Genomic DNA, 17,902 nt, shown 5'->3' on the forward strand with positions numbered 1-17,902 from the left:
TAGAGCAAAAATGGTCTGTGCTTCTTGACGTTGCGACAACCAGGCTGCCTGGTAGCCTCACTACCTAATGAGCTAAGGACCTCCCTCCATCTCCACTGAAGCAACTTATCGACCTTAACAAACATATCACATCCACCGATTCAGTCTCGCGACGACCTCTTGACGACACCACGATCGACCATCAGGGCAGACCTTCACTTTCCCGTGAGGCCCCACCAAGAGGAATTAGTCTTTGGGTTCAATAAGACATACATCACCAACCGAAAGTGCAAGCTAGCTAGCTGTGCACGTCACCCATACTCTTCGATCCCACCGACATCACATACGTATCCGCCATCATGAGTAACGACGCTATTGCCGATTTTCTTGCCGAGCAGCGCGAAGAAGTTTCCGAAGAGCTTCAGCCTCTCATTCTCGACTTTGAGACCTTTTGGGAACGAAAGCTCTGGCACCAGCTTACCGATGCTCTGCTCACGTTCTTCAGCCACCCCGAGAGCGCCCCTCAACGGCTACAGTTCTACAGAGTCTTTATTCTGAAGTTCGCCGACAAAATCAACCAGTTGAAGCTTGTGGACCTAGCATTGAAGGCGGCAACAGAGTGTGACGGTAAGATTTCCGTACAATAGTCCGAAGTCGGCGGATTGCTAATCCATGATGCTTGTTTTAATAGAGGACGAGGAGCGCCTATCTTTCCTACAATCAGTCGCCAAGAAGGTCGACAACGAGAATTCCCAAGATGCTTACGTTTTTGCTTTGGTCGCCGTGGCCCAAGCAAAGTTAGACTTGGAAGAACTAGATGGAGCGCGAAAGGATCTCGATACAGCCGAGAGGATACTGGACTCATTCGACTCTGTTGAGAACGTAGTCCACGCTGCTTTCTATGACGCCAACGCCATCTACTACCAGGTACGAACACCAATTGCTTCCGCACCTGATCTCAGAATTTGTCGTGCCTATTTGAACCCCGCTAACCCCTCCTTCAGCGCAAGATGGACTTCTCTAACTACTACCGCACTGCCCTCCTCTACCTCGCATGTATCGATATTAACGAACTCTCCCCTGATGAGCGACACAAGCGAGCTTACCACCTCAGCATCGCGGCTCTCGTCTCTACTAGCATCTACAACTTCGGAGAACTTCTCCTTCATCCTATCCTCGATGTTCTCACAAAGAGCGAGCACGCTTGGATGAGAGATCTGCTCTTCGCTTTCAACCGGGGCGATCTTGCAGCTTACGAGCGTCTTTCGGATCGTGTCGACTCTCATAAACTCCTTAAGAGCAACGCAACACATCTTCGCCAGAAGATTTACCTTTCTGCTCTTACCGAGGCTGTCTTCCGCCGTGCTCCCCATGACCGCACTCTCACATTTGCCACCATTGCTGAGGAAACTAAGGTCCGCCCGGAGGAGATTGAGCATCTCATCATGAAGGCCCTGAGCCTCGGTCTGCTGCGAGGTACCATTGACCAAGTGGACGGTGTTGCGCAGATTACTTGGGTTCAACCTAAGGTACTCGACATGAAACAGATTGCCGCAATGCGCCAGCGACTACTTGACTGGGACTCAAGCGTCAACCAACTCGGCAACTGGATTGAGTCGGCTGGTAAGGATGTATGGGCTGCATAGAGCATATACTCGGCAAGTGTGTTTGGACGAGCATGGGAGAAACAAAACGAACCATTATGTACAGTATAGACGGATAGAAACTTCTCTATGGGTAGATGATGATATTTTACCTAGAGCAAGTCTATTAATTCTGAACTTTGTCTATCTCACCCCCATGCCAGTGCTATTTTATGGGGCCTAAAAACAATGCTACAGCTCCAAATGCAATCCCCTTCAAACAATATTTTACATCCAGACCACTCGATGCTTTCTTTTAAGCAGTAACCTCTCCAAAAACGTTGACCATACCCACGAGCCAAGCAGGCCACCACAAACACCAAACCACAACGGGCGTGTACATGCCCCAAACATTCCATCCAAAGCTTGCCTCCTTTAACAAGTCTGCAATGCTGATATCCCAGATTTGTGCCGCGGCATATACTATCGTAGGGGGTGCCACGATGTTGAGTAGTCCAGCCAGGGACCATCGCAGGGCCGGGTTCTTCACGGGTTGGACAAAGCTGAGCGGGCTGGAGAGCACACCGATGAGGAAGGCGAGAGAGAAGTTGAGGGTGGCCAAAGTCGAGAGACACATGCCCAAAACGAGCAAAGAGAACGACTTCGTAAGTTGGAAGTGCTGGATGGTGGGCTTGGTAACCAGTGTTAGGAGACGGGAGATGGCGAAGGGGAGGATAGCCGAAATGACAGAGAAACCCGCAAATGCGGGAGAGAGTAACTAAATGTTGTTAGTATTGGTTCAACAACTAAGCAGATACACTTACACTAGCGGGAAGATGGTTGAAAGTATACAGAGGCACGGCTGATAGGCTTTGACAGACAGCGACAACACCCAATGGAACAAAAAGATCTCTTCCAGCTTGTGTCGTATCAGCAGATGTCTTCGAGTCCTTCTCCTTGGATTTCTCTGTTGCCGGTGCCTGGCCGCTCTTAACCCAGAGAGAGATGGCCATGATGGTGAAGTTGGCAGCGATCAGCATGGCACTAGGAAGATAAGTACCGATACTGACAAAGCGATCAGTTTGCATCAAGAGATAGAAGAAGAAACTCTGATGCAGGTGCTCAAGCAGGTTGTTCAAGCTTCGGAATGAGCCCTCAATCACGCGGCCCATGGCCATCTCGTCATGCCATCCCTCGCCGTAAGGTTGAAGAGTAACAGCATCGACGTGGTAGGGAATGAAGCTGCTGTGAGCACCAGCCGCATAACCGAGACCCTGGTTGAGCATACCACGCAGCATAGTCTGCAGGCGGTCGGGGTAGGTTCCCCTGTGATGTGTCATCTTCTGGATAGAGGTGGTGATGCCCATCTGGCCGCCGGCAATATTGACAATTGAGTTGATGAGATCAAGATTAGGAAGCTGGCCATTAGGTCCGTCGTATATAACATGCACAGACTTGAAACTCTGCTCCTGGGGATAGTCAATAGCAAGAGCACCTTGGAGGGCACCAGACTTGAGAGGCAGAGGGGCCACGAGGTCAGGGTTATGAGCATCATGGTATGCATCTACCCAAGCCTGCGTGCCGGTCTTGCTGTCGGGAGGGAATACGAGAATGATGTCCTTGGACCATAAGGACCAGCCTGCACTTGTTAGACTATTTTCATATCTTCAGTTTTTCAGGGGTACGTACGTTTAAAGTAACGGGCAAGAGTCAAAGCGAGAGACACGCCGTTGCGGTTAAGCTGCTCTTCAACGTTTTTCCATGCGGCAACCAAGACAATGGCCTCAGTAGCATCACCACGGGGAGCTTGCAGGATAGCATAGAGGTTTTGTCCCGAATATTCATGGCCGGCCGAGTTATAAGTGTAGTTTTGACGTCCGACCTTGAGTCCGACACCGGTCAGAATCTTGTCCAGCTTATTGTTGATCCTATCAAAGCCAATCATATCAGTACACAGTCCAGTTGTACTGTTTCCAATTGTAAAACGTACTCGTAGTTGCTCTTGTCCACCACATCGTCAACCTCGTGGCGATAGGCGCGGAAGATGTTCTGTTCGCTTCCTCCGAAATATGTGTGCACTTGTCCAGGTAGCAGTGCATTTTCCGAGATATATGTTCGTCGCGAGTATTCGTTCAAGGGTAGGAGAAACAACCAAATCACTCCGACCGCGATGCAGAGAAAGGACAAGTAAGGGGGTAGCTTCAAGATACGAGGATCGCGACGCAGCGAGAGCGCCGATGCTGCGGATGTGTTAGTGAAGGGTTCGCGAAGCAGATACGCATTGGTATTTCTTCAGATGCTTACATAGAAGTCGCGACATGATTGAACCACTATCTTTGCGACAAAAGACTTGGTCTGCTCAGTAATTTGAGGTTGAGATTGTCTTGAACATTGGGGGTTCATGAATTCAATCATTAAAGAGGGTACGTACCTTCATGACAGCTTACCGCTTACCAGTAAAGCTCCCGGGCCAGGGGGGCCTGTATGCGGGGCAGACTATGCGGTTACCGGGGGTCTTGTCGATCTAAGGATTGACGATTCTATGGATTTCAATGCCATTTAGAAGAAGATGGAGGTACCAAATGGTCTATGCTACGAATCGTGACTACCTAATGCAAGAAGTTTCAAGAAAATGGGTGTGCAAGAAGAGCGGTCAAGCCTTCTGCGACTTGTTTCTGAGTACAGCATGAATTAGACATCAATTATATGCTTCTTATTGGGTGATGAATTATGTGTTTGATCATCTTGAGCTTCTATCTTTCTTCCATCCCGTTCGTCCATTACAATCAATACCCAAGTATCGTTCATGACAAAGTTGAATAAAAACACCTATACCACAAACCGTCCGTCCACTCATTCATTTGTTTTGATCACTGCGCCTGCCCATAACATATGAGATACTCCAAGAAATATGCCCTTTCTATAGTACAGATCTGGAAAAGAGCGTGCATCGGGCACTCTTGCGTCGTTACACAATTATACAAAAGTACACACAGGCAGTATGCGCGCGCTTATCTAAGGTCCAAGACGCTGAGTTGTACCAACAAGCTCTGTCGCTGAGCTTCCGCTAGGGCCCGGGCGGTTGGTCGTGGGAAGCACGCCGAATCGACCGTAGGTGGTCTTGTCGATGCTCACATAGTGGGGGAGAATCTTGAGAAGATTAAGTCGGTTCTCAACCCATCGAAGACCCCATTCCGGGGGTGCAAGCAGCTTAGCATAGCCAAAGCCAGCTATTCCAAATGTCAGACTCCAATTTGTAGCAAATATATTGACGAAACTTACCGACGTATCCAATCGCGATACCGCAAAGGTGGCCCAAGAGACTTGTTCCAGGTATCAATGCCGCCACAACCAAACTCATTATCAGAGGCGTTGTCCACGTTGGAATATGGACTGTGCCAATGACGAAGTGGGGGTTGCTCTTGTATGTCTGGATGGACTCCATCGCCAATAGTGTAAACACCCACATGCTACACGCATCTGTCAGTCTCAGTCTTACTCGGACATTTCCCTTATTTCATACCTAGCTCCAAGAATACCGTGGTTTGCTCGGAAGATGCATCGTTCGATCAAGACATAAATAACGGCGGGTATAGACGTCAAAGCTGTATCCAAAACAGTCAGTCCATAGTTCTCCATCACAAATCGGATTTCTTACGTCCAAAGAACAAGGCAAGGGATGTCAGGGTGCCATGTTCGGTCTCGAATCGCTCCATCAAGGGAGTAAGCGCCAGAAGATTAAGGATCGCATGGAGGATGTTGAGGTGTATTAACGGGAAAGTCGATAGTCGATAAGCTGTTAACAAGACTGCAGTTAGCAAAAGTACACATCCTATGAAGAGCGCTTCACAGTACCGTTTGTAATGCTGATCTCTTCAGGGATGAGAGCACCCCATTCTCGCAGGTTCCATACGGACTGTAGAGATGCGATTGAAAGAGCGATAATAGCTAGAACGATGAGTCGAGTAAAGAGCGGTAATCGTGTGAGATATGATCGGGCTCGTAAAGCGTTGAAGTTCTGAAGACGGGGTCGCATCTCTATCGATTCGCTGTTCGGAGCAGCCGGCCAGTCCGTACCTCTGGGTTAAAGAAATGGAAACTCGGTAAATGTTGAAAACCAGAAGCTCAAAATACCGAAACAAACGAGACAGTAAAACAAGTAATAAAGCGAGTTACTTCAATTCTGCACAGATAATGCACCACGATTCGAACCCAGAAATCGCTTCCACGCCCTGAATGTCTGTCGCAGGACGATGGCCAAGTGAAACTGGACAACGGGCCCTTGAAGTCAAGATGTGGCTGAGACTTGCAGCCACACGTGATCTGAATAGCGCACGGCCACAGTTCATCTAATTCCAACACTTCACTTCAGACGGGAGGTATAGGTAATTAAGGCCGTCACTAATAAATCATGCTAACTATCTGGTAGACATATCAATCTTTGAATGGACAGTTATCAGGGGGTACGTGTAGTTAAAAAAAGAGAACTTGATCAAGTGCCTGCCTTGATCCCACAAGACAACTAGCCTACAATACTCGAGTAGTGTCACAGAATTGGAACTTTGGCAAATATTTTAACAGTTTGAATTTTGTTACAACTAATGAAAGCATGGCTATTCCCTTGCTGCAATTATATAATAAAACATGGGCTGTCAACGTTGAAGACATATACCGTCCGCTAACAAACCCCTCTACTGTCTACTCTCAAAACCCAACATGAGAGCATCAGGATGTACGCCGTGTGACCCAAAAATAAATCAAATTGCTCATCTTTGCTTCATTCCTTCTTTAGTTCTTGGCGGCCTTGGCCATGGTGTTGAGAGCAGAGCCGTTCTTGAACCACTCGATCTGAGCGTCGTTGAAGGTGTGGGACAGAGGGACCTCGAAGGACTCGCTGCCATCGGCGGGGTGGACAATGAGGGGGAGGGGCTTGCCAGACTCGAGCTTAGTGCAGAGGATGTCGACACGGTCATCAGGTCGGATCTTGTCGTAGTCGGCGGGGTCAGTGAAGGTAAGAGGGAGCATACCCTGCTTCTTCAAGTTGGTCTCGTGGATACGAGCGAAAGAGCGGGTGATGATGGCAAGACCACCAAGGTGACGGGGCTCAAGAGCGGCGTGCTCTCGAGAAGAGCCCTCACCGTAGTTCCAGTCACCAATAACAACCCACTTGATACCCTTGGACTTGTAGTCACGGGCGACAGCGGGAACAGCACCCCACTCACCGGTGGTGTGGTTCTTGATCTTGTTGGCTTCCTCGTTGGCCTCGTTGATGGCACCAATCAACATGTTGTTGGAGATGTTGTCAAGGTGACCACGGTACTTCAACCAGGGACCGGCCATGGAGATGTGGTCGGTGGTGGTCTTGCCCTTGGCCTTGATGAGGATGGGCATGTCCTTGGCGTCCTTGCCATCCCAAGGCTTGAAAGGAGTGAGGATCTGGAGACGGTCGGAGGTAGGGGCAACATCGACACTGACGCTGGCACGGTCCTTGGGGGGAGCCTGGTAAGTATCCTGGCCAGGGTCGTAGCCTCGGGAAGGGAGACCGTCACCAGTGGGAGGAGAAAGCTTGAACTCCTTGCCGTCCTTGTCCTTCAGGGTATCGGTAAGGGGGTTGAAGTGGAGGGATCCGGCGATGGACATGGCGACAACCAGATCGGGAGAGGCGACGAAAGAGTGAGTGGCGGGGTTACCGTCGTTTCGGCCGGTGAAGTTACGGTTGTAAGAAGAGATGATAGAGTTGGCCTCACCCTTCTTGACATCACGTCGGTCCCACTGACCAATGCAAGGACCGCAAGCGTTGGCAAGGACGATACCGCCGAACTCCTCGAAGGTCTGGAGCTGACCGTCTCGCTCAATGGTGGCACGGATCTGCTCGGAACCAGGGGTGACAGTGAAGGCAGACTTGGCCTTGACACCGTGGTTGAGGGCATCACGAGCGATAGAGGCGGCACGGGTCATATCCTCGTAAGAGGAGTTGGTGCAAGAACCAATCAGACCGACCTTGAGCTCCTCGGGCCAGCCGTTCTCCTTGACAGCCTGGCTGAACTTGGAGATAGGAGTTCCCAGATCAGGAGTGAAAGGACCGTTGATGTGGGGCTCGAGCTCGGAGAGGTTGATCTCGATGAGCTGGTCGTACTCGACGTTCTCGTCAGGGCGGAGGCCGTGGGCGTAGGAGCGGGCGAAGTCACCGATCTCCTTTCGCTTGGTGGCAGCAAGGTAGTCGTACATGCGGTCGTTGAAGGGGAAGACGGAGGTAGTGGCACCAATCTCAGCACCCTATGTATTGTTAGCAGGTCCTCAGTAATTGGATGGACAAGAGTAACATACCATGTTGCAAATAGTAGCCATACCAGTGCAAGAAATAGCATCGGTTCCAGGGCCGTGGTACTCAACGATGGCACCAGTGCCACCCTTGACAGTGAGGATATCAGCGACCTTGAGGATAATGTCCTTAGGAGCAGTCCAGCCGTTGAGCTGACCAGTCAGCTTAACACCAATGACGTTGGGGGCCTTGAGCTCCCAGTCAAGGTTAGCCATGACATCGACAGCATCGGCACCACCAACACCAATGGTGGCCATACCGAGACCACCACCGTTGACAGTGTGAGAGTCAGTACCAATGAGAAGACCACCGGGGAAACAGTAGTTCTCAAGAAGAATTTGGTGAATGATACCGGAACCGGGCTTCCAGAAACCAATATCGTACTTGGCACAAGCAGTAGAAAGGAAGTTGTAGACCTCCTTGTTGATGTCAACAGCGCGAGCAAGATCCTTCTCACCACCAACCTGAGCCTCGATCAAGTGGTCACAGTGGACGGTGGTAGGGTTGGCAACCTTGTCCATGCCAGCGGACATGAACTGAAGGATAGCCATCTGAGCGGTAGCATCCTGGCAAGCAACACGGTCAGGTCGCAGCTTGAGGTAGCTCTTACCACGCTGGATATCCTGGCCATGGGGATCAGCCAAGTGAGAGTACAGAATCTTCTCAGCATAGGCCAGAGGTCGGTTCAGACGAGAGCGGACGATGTCGAGGTTCTCGGACATCTTCTTGTAGTTGATGAAGTTACCCTCCTCCCAGTTGTTCTGGCGGACCTATACAAACGAACATGGTTAGTCTACTGTACTTTTCCACAATTCGGCAGCCTGAAGATATCCAATTCCGCGAGTGCTGCTTCATGGTCTGTGGTTACAATGATGTTCAGGTTCGCGCGTTAGGCATGCCTCGGCATTGACGGTGGATTGACAGCCGAACTGGCCAATGCACCATGACGTCTACCGGCTGTGCAGCTGAACACCAACGAAACAGGAAACCACAGCACATGTCGCTGAATAGACCAGACAACTCCGAGTAGTTTTAAAGCTTACCTTCTTGTCCAGAGGGCTGTCTGAGACGGTTGCCATGCGGCGGATGCCAGAAGCAGCGCCAGCGAGGGCGCGGCCCCGGGACATGTTGCCCAGAACCTGGCGGGTAGCGAGCATGATGGGCGGTTTGATCAGTCTCAATTGAGCGTAGAAGCAATTGTAGACGAGCTGCTCTGGGTATCACAAAGGAGGAAAAGGAAAAGAGAAACGCTCGCAGAAGAAGATCAGCGAGAGAGAGAAGAGGGGGGAGGTTGGAGTATTAAAAGGAAGAGGAAGAAAAAGTAGACGGCTCTCACAAGGTGGAGAGTTGTTTTCTGACCCGGGGCAAAGCCAGCCAGGGCAGCCGAGACCGAGCAAAATAGATACGGTGCAATTCAGATGTCACTTCACGGTAAGATCAAGTACCTCAGTCTTGCCCTCATTTGCGCTGCCAAAAACCCTCCTACCCCGGCTAATTCACGAGGCCCAAAGGCGTGTGAAGCTTCACACCCTCAATCGCGCACCCCCAGAGCCCCAAAGTGCTTGGCCGACGCTTCGTGGTGGAGCAAATGCTAGCGGTCCGTCAGCCTCTATGGACAGCTGCTCAAGCGGAAAGGACCACTGAAACTTGACAAAGCGTCCACTGGGACAGGTTCAAGGTAGACAATTTCTCCCCACTTAGACGCAGGCGGGGAGCTATTTGCTGCAGACCAATGAGGGTTTAGGAGAAAATAATCGGCACCTGCCCTTCGTCATGGACAGTAACCGAAAACCTCCACTCTGCCGAGGGAACAAGATCATTTTCAGAAGTTCAGCAACGGGTATCCCAAGGATCAACCATCCTCAGGGCCGTATGGGATACTGTGCTAGATGTATTCTTTTCTATACAATGGTGTTGTTCTTCGTTGCTTGTCTACAAAGAAGCCCATGGTTTGCTCGACTCGTTTGGCAGGTTGTTTCCTGCTTTTTCTCCAACCCTCACTTCCCCTCCTCCGTCTACCCCTCCCCACCTCACTGACCACATGGTAACACTTGAATTCATGAACACATATCTTCGAGACATTGCTTGCGATTTCTATTCATGATACCAGAAGCAATGGCGATGGCAGTGCCGCGGTAGTAATAACAAATTTTCTTCTCGTTTGCATCATGAGACTGTCATCCTCCGAGCCGAAAGCACCGAGCTCCCGGTTTCCTTCCCTTTCGCACGCGACCGAACGACATTCACAGAATTAGCCAGTGAGCGAGGACAGAAATCCTCCATTCCAGCTACAATCAAAATTGTTAATTGGTCGAACCAAGCCCCTGCTCAATGGGGTTTACTGGGGAAAGTGCCCCCCAGCAACGCTGGTTGCGTCAGAGCTACTGGTTCTTGACCTAACCGGGCACCAAGCAGTTTGAAGTGGCCCATCGCCGAAGATTGCCCCGGATACCGACCGGAGGTGGACGGGCCTCCTCGGCTGGGTTCGACGTTACGAGCAACATCCGCCGTTGGTTCGGTACTGAGCTCGGCGGCGAGTAGGTAGTTGAGGACGATATTATTGATGTGATGTAGTGAAGAAGAGTGAGAGATCGTTTATGACGCCTTATAGAGCTTTCCTTGTCAAAATGCGATCACAATTCGATCCGTGGGGACATAAAGTCCATAATTGAAGCATGTGGATAACAGCTCCAGTCCTCAAGATTGAAAATGCTTCGACGCGAGGGGTTCCAGCCATTAATTAATGCGGTCTATGTCACCTCTGATCCTACGTAATATTTGCCCATAGCTGTCTTGTGGGTTTGTCCACAGATTGTTACTACTTAGGACGTTTTGTTATCCGATTGTTACGATCTTGCAATCGCCTGACAGAAGTATATCTGTCTCGAAATTATGCCTCAGAACGATGCCTTGACATCCCAACACGAAGTGTAGGAATTAGTTTTTCACTCTGCAGAATCCCTGGACTGATTTGTATCAGATATCGCTTTACCTGCTGTTCCCCGGGCGTTACGGGCATCGCAGCGCCACCCGTTGCGGCGTGGGCCCCGGACGCTGCACAATTTCCCGCATCGTGATCCCGAAAGAGGCCTAGCCGTTCTTCAAGGCCCCGGTGCGTTCAATTCATTGACAAAAGATGGTGTCTCCTTGGGCAAATTATTGACTCGCTCCGCAGGGTTTAATCGCTGCGGAGCCTCGGACCAGCGGCTTTACCTTCGGTTGCCGCTGTTCAGCCTTCGCACATGCGAAAATCCGAGGGTTCATGCTCGGTCACCGATAAATATGGCCAAAATGTGTCTTTTTCGGCCGTTACTTTTCACCTGCGAACCACTTGAAGAAATTGGGGTAACTCTTAGAATGGGGCCAACATGAAGCTCTCACGAAACTACACCCCCCTTCCCTACACGTACATCCTCTTACTATGTTTCTGCCAAATATCATGCCGTAGACCGCCCAGCTTAAGTCTGTTGGCCAATGATAGGTTAGACGATTACCTTTCTATTGCCGGTTCTTTGGACCGCAAATCATTATCACTCTCAGCCGCATGCCCATTGACAACCTCGTCCCGTCGTGGGACCTACAAGGCAAGCAGGCACTGACCACTGAACACTCACGTAGCCCCAGCACGTACACTGAACCTATACAGTCTAGAGGTCAATGGGAGCATCTGCTCAACCTTGCAAACCTTCTTTGGCATAGTTTTTAAAGATTGTCGTCTGATCATTGCCGATGCAAAACCTGGAGCCGAGAGCCCCAGACCCGCCGTCCACAATGTGTTGCCAAGTCCGTCCAATTCCCATGATGTCTTCACATGTTGTTTAACCGCCCATGTCAAGGTGGTTTGAGTCTTCTAAAGTCCTCGTGTACCTTTGCAAGCTTTACGAGATGGTAATGGTCAACAAGATCTTATGCTCTCCTCCGTGCCGAAAGTCGAAGAATGAAATTCATTGAACGACACTTCGTAACTCAGTGGCTCCCCATCTTTTCTTTCCTCTCCTTTCACTTTATCGGAATGATGAGTATGATCTGGTGGCAGGTGGGTAACAGAAGAATTGTCCTCTAAGATTTATGCCACCATAATAAAGTAGCCTAAGTCCTTGTCTAAGCTGGCATAAAGTGACTAAGTTATTTCGTTTCTTACGCTTTTAGGGGGCCAGTTATTCTTATATTCTAAGGTGGTAACAAACTCTGCTTCTCTGTTCATGGGTTCATCTTCTCATCATGACTTACAAACAGGCTGCATAATGTGGCTGATATCATGTCTGTGGCTGTGACAGACTGCCCCGCCATCCGTCTTATCAGTCAATCTCCACCAAAACTTTTTTTCGAAAATCGCCAACCTCGACTGCGCAGCTAGGCCTTGGATCATCGAAAACACGAATATCACGATATCAAAAGACAGATAACCGAATCTGTCCTTCCGCAGCAACAATGGGTGTCACAAACAAGCGAACAATCACCAAGACACGACGCAAGACTCGAGATGTCGACCAAGTCAAGGCCGATATGCTGTCACCCAAGCATCTGAAGCAATTCATGGAGACCAAGGCTGCCGAGGATCTTCCTGGTCTTGGACGCCACTACTGTGTCGAGTGTTCCAAGTGGTTTGAGACGGACGCTACCCTGACTTCGCACCAAAAGGGAAAACCTCACAAGCGAAGGTATGCTGCTCTATCATTCCGAAGGGTATCTATTTGTCCGCTTGTACTTAAACTAATTCTTCTCCAGAGCCAAGCAAATTGCCGAGGGTCCCTACACTCAGAAGGAGGCTGAGGCGGCTGTCGGCTTGCGAACAGATAACGGCGACCGAACACGCACTCTTGCCGACGACGGCGACGTTGCCATGGATGCTTAAACGTATGCGATCTCGATGTCCTCCACAGAGAATTGAATAGACAATGGGTACTTGGAAGGCGTATCGGAGCTGGGCTTGATATTCATGGCATCTCAAATGGCGTTTTGTTTTATTCCTGTCGACTACCAAGTTATCTTCACCTGACACCTCGACCGCGCGCTCTGGCAAGCCCACTAGGCCGGCTTCGCCCAACTCCCCGTGTCGATCTTCCTCGCGCTGTTGTTCCTCGACCAGGGGCTGCGGGAAGGCGTGATTGTCGCTTCGGAGGCTCTGGTGTAGCGAATTTGGATGTCTTTGTGGTTGTTGGTGGATTCTCGACGAAAGATGTATCCGTGGTCCTGGGACTAGTTAGAACATGGTGTAACGGATAAGCTTATCGGGGTCCTTACATGAATGTCATTTCTGCATCAGCCTCGGATTTCGATGGGGTTACTGCTGGTTGCTCCTGTCGGGTTCTATCTCGACGGAAGGATTCAGGGACGGGTCCCTGTCATTTAGGTTAATTTGATAACATAGTAGCTGATCAACCTGGTAGACATACCTCGGGGAAATCGACACAGAAAGCATTCATATTCAATCCATAAAGAAAACTCGCGAATGATTCGCTAAATCTTGCCAGGCTTTCATGCATAAGCTGGAAGTGCATCATATTCGCTTCGAGGTCAGCCATGGCGTCAGATAGCTCGGCGAATGCCGGCTCGAAAGCATTCAGCGGAAACGGCGCATCGTGATCGCCGGCACCTCGTGCAGAGTCGCGAAAAGAAGATCGTGACGAAGGTCGAAGAGGGGTTGTAGGTCTTGATGTTCGAGAACGAGAGTTGGAGCGCTTGTTGGCGTCCATAGGTGTAGTCGACATTTTTAGGTTATGTGTGCCACTCTCTCTGTGCTTAGCTCGTCTCTATACGGCCTTCTATGTATTTCCGGGAACGACGGCGTTTATGATGTTGTTCGTTATCTCTGGGTCGCGACTATGAAGTTGAATTGATTTGTCGGAAAGTCAACAAACATGTCTGTTGTGGCGCCCCCCGCAATAGTTCCGTGGCGTGGCTGGTTGGTTGGTTAGTGGATGTGGCTTTCTCCATGACAGCTTCCCTCGCTATCATTGCGGTTATTTTACATTGACGCACTTCATATGTAGTCCTTGACGAGATGAATGACTTCAGTTATGGTGAACGGTATATTTGTATCGACTTATTACTTAAGATGTCTCGGAATGAGTCAATTCTTCTATTAGCAATTTCGCAGACTTGTCTGAATCCACTATTCTCAGCTCGTATTCGTCGTGTCGTGTGAGCAGAGCAGTTATCATGGAAAGGATTGTTATAATGTGATAGGATACAGGGCTGCTGTCATTGAAGATACGCGAAACGCCGAGGACTAGATAAATGATAAACTGTATTAACTGCCCTCTTTACACCACTACTGGTATCGAATTCAAGTCCTTCCCTCGTCTCATACTATAGACGACCATCTCTGTAGGGTAGTGACTTACACAGATGCGACCAGGGATATAATTTCGCGTGCGTAAGATATCCTTGAGCATATGGGGATAGCTACAATCCTTTCCGAACCAAGCCAGAACAATGTTTCAACAGGGTATATATGCAAATGGTACAGTACCTATATCTTAATCTGATGCATGTCTTGTGACGCTTTGTATATGCAGTAGGCCTCCGGGCTTTTCGTTCCCGACTACTCCGGACACTAACAGTTGACTCCCCTACCTACGTCAATCCATACGTGACCCCATCAAGCCTGTCCACTCAAACCGCGGGGGCCGATGTCTTTGAATCCCGCACGCACCTTTTAAAATCCGCTGGCTGGCCTTCTTATTACAGTACATGCATTCTCGTCTACTCATCCCCTATAAATCCCAAGTATTTATAGCGGCGTCGCCATTTCCTTAAGGCTTCTCTCAGAGAACTCATTGTTCTTGTCCCTCCTGCAAAGACAAGACTCAAGGATCGGTGGAGCTCAATACTACGCCAAGAAGAGGTGTCCCGCATTCTAAAATCCCCATAAACGACGACATCGACTTGATTTTTGCGGCGCATGTTCATCTTTACGCGCGTGCAATTGGACTCTGACATATCTTTCCCTACCCTTCCCTTCACCTATGAGGGCTCAACTGAGACCAATCTTATGCTCGTATAGCCCGTCTATCCGTTCATCTTGTTCGACTTTGCGCCACCTTCAGCTGCGGTCATCTGTACTGTCCTCCAGCTTACTGAGACTACCCCTTACCAAGTCACGAGCAACCCCTGCATCGACTCGGAGCCTCGCAGCTGCGACATATCCTACAAGCCCAAGGATAAACCCAATCAGCCTTAAAACTCTCAGTCGCCCAGGTGTTGTTGCCAAGAGGTCCTGTACAACCTCTTCTAGCACCGCTGGTTCCAACTCAAGTGGCAACACCCCGCTTGAAGCCAACCTACTTAACTCAGCTGTTATAGCTGTAGCGGTCATTGCGGCTATCGTTGCTGTATCTTCTTTCCCTGTGAGAGCTTCCGATAATCTGCCATCACCCGAGGAAATCGAAGAAGAGATCGCAATTATGTCCTACCAAGCACCCCCTGGACGCCCGGGAAACCTGACTCCTGAACAGGAGGAGAAGCTCCGTAAACTATGGACAGCTGTCTTTCAACTCACTGGCGTTGCCGACGAGGAGAGTTCTGGTGCTGAGATTCTGTCACCGAAGGAGGATACGAGTTCGGCTGATGCGGATCCAAAGAAGAAGCGAGGGTTTGGCATGTTCAAGAAGGGCAAATCTGGCGCATCAACACCAACTGAGTCTACTGACGAGGACAAATATAACGAGACAAAGCAGTTCCATGAGACTTTAGCCAAGGAGACACCTGAGACTATCCGTCACACCATTTGGAGCATGGTGAAGCACGATCATCCTGATGCTCTGGTACTGCGCTTTCTCCGGGCACGAAAATGGGATGTCGAGAAGGCTCTTGTCATGTTGGTCGCGACTATGAATTGGAGACACAACGACATGAAGGTTGATGCTGACATCATGAAGAACGGTGATGCCTTTGCGATTGAGGATGAGAAGACTGACTCTCCTACTAAGCAAATCAGCGCCGACATGATGAAGCAACTTCGAATGGGCAAGAGTTTCCTACACGGCACCGACAAGCAAGGCCGACCTATCTGTGTTGTCCGAGTCCGTCTCCACAAGGCAGGTCAAGAGTGTGAAGAGAGTTTGGAGAGGTACACCGTCTACATCATCGAAACAGCTCGTATGACTCTCGAGCCCCCTGTTGATACTGCTGTAAGTCACCCTCGTCTTCTTTACAGCCAAGGTTGCTAACGCGACGATGCAGTGTATTGTCTTCGACATGACGGGCTTCTCCATGGCTAACATGGATTACACACCTGTCAAGTTCATGATCAAGTGTTTTGAGGCCAACTACCCAGAGTCTCTTGGTGCCGTTCTGGTGCACAAGGCTCCCTGGCTATTCCAAGGTAGGTCGACAAAGACCGTTTAGACGACACAGGCTAATCGCAACTAGGTATCTGGAAGGTTATTCGTGGCTGGCTCGACCCTGTTGTGGCGGCCAAGGTTCACTTCACCAACAATCGATCTGAGCTCGAGGGATTCATTTCACGTGATCACCTGATTAAGGAACTCGAGGGTGACGAGAATTGGGAGTACAAGTACGTGGAGCCTATCCCCGGCGAGAACGACAAGATGAAAGACACGCAAACACGGGATCGCATGCTGGCTGAGCGCGAAGAGTTGGTCAAGAAGTTTGAACAGGCAACCCGTGAATGGATTCGTCAGCCTGAGGGCGAACAAGGCAAGCAGCTCAAGGCTGAGCGTGAGAAGATCGCCAAGCTATTGAGGGAGGACTACTGGCGTCTCGACCCGTACATCCGGGCACGAACACTATACGACAGACAGGGAGCGATCCAGACCGGCGGCAAAACCGACTGGTACTCACTCAAGCCCCCAGCTGCCGTGGCCAGCACTTCTTCTGATGACTTAGATTAGACGAATTAAGCAGAAAAGATACTTGGGCTGTATATAATCATGTCGATTTGATAAGTGCAGGTTGGCACCTGGCACGTGGACAATAATACTAGAAGGGCTCTTCACGAACCAAGGCTCACGATGGTAATTGCCGAACACATTTTTGATGCACCTGTCTAAATCTTCGACTTGATCTCCTCGTAGTAAGCCTTTAGCTGGTCCATGTCGGCGGGCTTGGTGGGCCACCCAACGCCTAGACCTTCCTGCTCGTTGGGCTTGGGGATCTGGGCGCTTGTTAGTTACGACAGTGTCAAAGCTGGGGTTTGATGTTCTGACCATGTGGAAGTGCACCTGCGTTATATGTTAGCTTTAGTACAATTGGAAGGGATAGTACGTTGAACATACGTGATCGACTTCTTGGTGGGCGATGCGGCCATTGTTCTGGAGAATGTTATAATCGGAAGCACCCGTCGCGTTGACGATCTTCTTGACGACGGGCTACGGGCAGTGTTAGTAACCGATTGTCAATTGTAACTGCTCACTTAGCTTACAAGAATCTCGGTGAGCTGGTCGTCAGGAATATCGGCAAGCTTCGCACCGTGATGCTTGGGAATGACAAGCTATATCATGTCAGCGAGCTCATGACGTTGGCAGCTTTGAACATACGGCGTGACCTTTGCTCAGAGGTCCAATGTCAAGGAAAGCAAGGGTCTTTTCGCTTTCAAAGAGCTTGAAGCAAGGGATATCACCTATACGGAAGATAAGTCAGCTATCGTGCGAATTGAACGAAAACAGATCGCTGATAAATGAACACCCTCAACATACTCTCCCCTCTGCTTCTCTCTGCTCACTCTCACACGATCGTGTACAACTCCCCATATCTTACCCTTGATGATTTTACAGAAAATGCAGTTGGACATCTTGATGTGATTGTCAGTACGTAGCCGTCGGTGAGGAGGTGATAGAAGAATGTAGATTTGAGAAGTAAATGTTCAATTACCAGGCAAGACTAACCATTACATGAAGTAACCGAGCTGCTTTGGAGCTCTGGAGCTCTTACAGAGGAGGGGTTGGTGTTATGCGATGTGATTGGCTATGGAGAATCAATAGTAGGGTATATAAGTCAAAATAACACGAGATTCTGTCGGAGTGGGACCTCCCATCGAACTCACCTCTTGCCT

At 49.8% G+C, this 17,902-nt stretch overlaps 8 protein-coding genes across 8 annotated transcripts; 3 read left to right on the forward strand and 5 right to left on the reverse strand.

The window, feature by feature from the left end:
* The first annotated feature begins 37 nt into the window (after window positions 1–37).
* On the forward strand, window positions 38–1,762 carry B0J16DRAFT_282225 (uncharacterized protein). Its single transcript, XM_046123958.1, has 3 exons — window positions 38–606; window positions 671–906; window positions 984–1,762. Exons 1-3 carry the CDS (start codon window positions 339–341, stop codon window positions 1,623–1,625), a joined length of 1,146 nt encoding a protein of 381 aa, XP_045986436.1. The 5' UTR covers window positions 38–338; the 3' UTR covers window positions 1,626–1,762.
* Window positions 1,763–4,072, reverse strand: B0J16DRAFT_333254 (Gaa1-like protein). The gene is made up of 5 exons (XM_046126799.1): window positions 3,867–4,072; window positions 3,553–3,802; window positions 3,252–3,490; window positions 2,387–3,201; window positions 1,763–2,340 (listed from the first exon to the last, which is right to left on the reverse strand). The coding sequence occupies exons 1-5, from the start codon at window positions 3,880–3,882 to the stop codon at window positions 1,879–1,881; spliced, it is 1,782 nt and encodes a 593-aa protein (XP_045986437.1). The 5' UTR covers window positions 3,883–4,072; the 3' UTR covers window positions 1,763–1,878.
* Window positions 4,073–4,246: 174 nt separating this feature from the next.
* Window positions 4,247–5,907, reverse strand: B0J16DRAFT_333255 (rhomboid protein 2). The gene is made up of 5 exons (XM_046126800.1): window positions 5,418–5,907; window positions 5,221–5,358; window positions 5,086–5,167; window positions 4,845–5,032; window positions 4,247–4,792 (listed from the first exon to the last, which is right to left on the reverse strand). Exons 1-5 carry the CDS (start codon window positions 5,596–5,598, stop codon window positions 4,578–4,580), a joined length of 804 nt encoding a protein of 267 aa, XP_045986438.1. The 5' UTR covers window positions 5,599–5,907; the 3' UTR covers window positions 4,247–4,577.
* A 225-nt stretch (window positions 5,908–6,132) lies between these two features.
* B0J16DRAFT_333256 (aconitase family-domain-containing protein) lies at window positions 6,133–9,267 on the reverse strand. The gene is made up of 3 exons (XM_046126801.1): window positions 8,928–9,267; window positions 7,890–8,654; window positions 6,133–7,838 (listed from the first exon to the last, which is right to left on the reverse strand). Exons 1-3 carry the CDS (start codon window positions 9,039–9,041, stop codon window positions 6,351–6,353), a joined length of 2,367 nt encoding a protein of 788 aa, XP_045986439.1. The 5' UTR covers window positions 9,042–9,267; the 3' UTR covers window positions 6,133–6,350.
* A 3,048-nt stretch (window positions 9,268–12,315) lies between these two features.
* Window positions 12,316–12,739, forward strand: B0J16DRAFT_380424 (uncharacterized protein; the record flags this gene model as incomplete). The annotated part of the gene is made up of 2 exons (XM_046131073.1): window positions 12,316–12,545; window positions 12,613–12,739. 2 exons carry the CDS (start codon window positions 12,316–12,318, stop codon window positions 12,737–12,739), a joined length of 357 nt encoding a protein of 118 aa, XP_045986440.1.
* B0J16DRAFT_333264 (DASH complex subunit Dam1-domain-containing protein) lies at window positions 12,545–13,930 on the reverse strand. Its single transcript, XM_046126802.1, has 4 exons — window positions 13,867–13,930; window positions 13,281–13,786; window positions 13,129–13,226; window positions 12,545–13,077 (listed from the first exon to the last, which is right to left on the reverse strand). The coding sequence occupies exons 2-4, from the start codon at window positions 13,593–13,595 to the stop codon at window positions 12,876–12,878; spliced, it is 615 nt and encodes a 204-aa protein (XP_045986441.1). The 5' UTR covers window positions 13,596–13,786; window positions 13,867–13,930; the 3' UTR covers window positions 12,545–12,875.
* A 578-nt stretch (window positions 13,931–14,508) lies between these two features.
* B0J16DRAFT_333266 (uncharacterized protein) lies at window positions 14,509–16,783 on the forward strand. The gene is made up of 3 exons (XM_046126803.1): window positions 14,509–16,019; window positions 16,072–16,213; window positions 16,261–16,783. The coding sequence occupies exons 1-3, from the start codon at window positions 14,856–14,858 to the stop codon at window positions 16,740–16,742; spliced, it is 1,788 nt and encodes a 595-aa protein (XP_045986442.1). The 5' UTR covers window positions 14,509–14,855; the 3' UTR covers window positions 16,743–16,783.
* On the reverse strand, window positions 16,784–17,751 carry B0J16DRAFT_333268 (HIT-like domain-containing protein). Its single transcript, XM_046126804.1, has 6 exons — window positions 17,608–17,751; window positions 17,388–17,470; window positions 17,273–17,341; window positions 17,127–17,219; window positions 17,058–17,072; window positions 16,784–17,005 (listed from the first exon to the last, which is right to left on the reverse strand). The coding sequence occupies exons 1-6, from the start codon at window positions 17,639–17,641 to the stop codon at window positions 16,898–16,900; spliced, it is 402 nt and encodes a 133-aa protein (XP_045986443.1). The 5' UTR covers window positions 17,642–17,751; the 3' UTR covers window positions 16,784–16,897.
* Window positions 17,752–17,902: the final 151 nt, after the last annotated feature.

Source organism: Fusarium flagelliforme (assembly GCF_020744385.1).
Source record: "Fusarium flagelliforme strain FIESC 12 MPI-CAGE-AA-0113 chromosome Unknown B0J16scaffold_2, whole genome shotgun sequence".
In the NCBI taxonomy this organism is placed as follows: Eukaryota; Fungi; Ascomycota; class Sordariomycetes; order Hypocreales; family Nectriaceae; genus Fusarium; species Fusarium flagelliforme.

Coding starts and splice junctions, on each gene's coding strand:
- B0J16DRAFT_333254 (XM_046126799.1), bottom strand. Junction 3,202..3,251: donor TCTTGCCCGTTACTTTAAAC/GTACGTACCCCT, acceptor TAACAAGTGCAG/GCTGGTCCTTATGGTCCAAG. Junction 2,341..2,386: donor TCAACCATCTTCCCGCTAGT/GTAAGTGTATCT, acceptor AACAACATTTAG/TTACTCTCTCCCGCATTTGC.
- B0J16DRAFT_333256 (XM_046126801.1), bottom strand. CDS start 9,041: ATGCTCGCTACCCGCCAGGTTCTGGGCAACATGTCCCGGGGCCGCGCC. Junction 8,655..8,927: donor ACAGCCCTCTGGACAAGAAG/GTAAGCTTTAAA, acceptor TCGTTTGTATAG/GTCCGCCAGAACAACTGGGA. Junction 7,839..7,889: donor TGGCTACTATTTGCAACATG/GTATGTTACTCT, acceptor AACAATACATAG/GGTGCTGAGATTGGTGCCAC.
- B0J16DRAFT_333264 (XM_046126802.1), bottom strand. CDS start 13,595: ATGTCGACTACACCTATGGACGCCAACAAGCGCTCCAACTCTCGTTCT. Junction 13,227..13,280: donor TCTGTGTCGATTTCCCCGAG/GTATGTCTACCA, acceptor CCTAAATGACAG/GGACCCGTCCCTGAATCCTT. Junction 13,078..13,128: donor GATGCAGAAATGACATTCAT/GTAAGGACCCCG, acceptor AACTAGTCCCAG/GACCACGGATACATCTTTCG.
- B0J16DRAFT_282225 (XM_046123958.1), top strand. CDS start 339: ATGAGTAACGACGCTATTGCCGATTTTCTTGCCGAGCAGCGCGAAGAA. Junction 607..670: donor GGCGGCAACAGAGTGTGACG/GTAAGATTTCCG, acceptor TTGTTTTAATAG/AGGACGAGGAGCGCCTATCT. Junction 907..983: donor CCAACGCCATCTACTACCAG/GTACGAACACCA, acceptor CCCCTCCTTCAG/CGCAAGATGGACTTCTCTAA.
- B0J16DRAFT_333255 (XM_046126800.1), bottom strand. CDS start 5,598: ATGCGACCCCGTCTTCAGAACTTCAACGCTTTACGAGCCCGATCATAT. Junction 5,168..5,220: donor CCTTGCCTTGTTCTTTGGAC/GTAAGAAATCCG, acceptor TTTTGGATACAG/CTTTGACGTCTATACCCGCC. Junction 5,033..5,085: donor CACGGTATTCTTGGAGCTAG/GTATGAAATAAG, acceptor AGATGCGTGTAG/CATGTGGGTGTTTACACTAT.
- B0J16DRAFT_333266 (XM_046126803.1), top strand. CDS start 14,856: ATGAGGGCTCAACTGAGACCAATCTTATGCTCGTATAGCCCGTCTATC. Junction 16,020..16,071: donor AGCCCCCTGTTGATACTGCT/GTAAGTCACCCT, acceptor GCGACGATGCAG/TGTATTGTCTTCGACATGAC. Junction 16,214..16,260: donor GGCTCCCTGGCTATTCCAAG/GTAGGTCGACAA, acceptor AATCGCAACTAG/GTATCTGGAAGGTTATTCGT.
- B0J16DRAFT_333268 (XM_046126804.1), bottom strand. CDS start 17,641: ATGTCCAACTGCATTTTCTGTAAAATCATCAAGG. Junction 17,471..17,607: donor TTTCTGTAAAATCATCAAGG/GTAAGATATGGG, acceptor TCTTCCGTATAG/GTGATATCCCTTGCTTCAAG. Junction 17,342..17,387: donor CTCTGAGCAAAGGTCACGCC/GTATGTTCAAAG, acceptor GACATGATATAG/CTTGTCATTCCCAAGCATCA.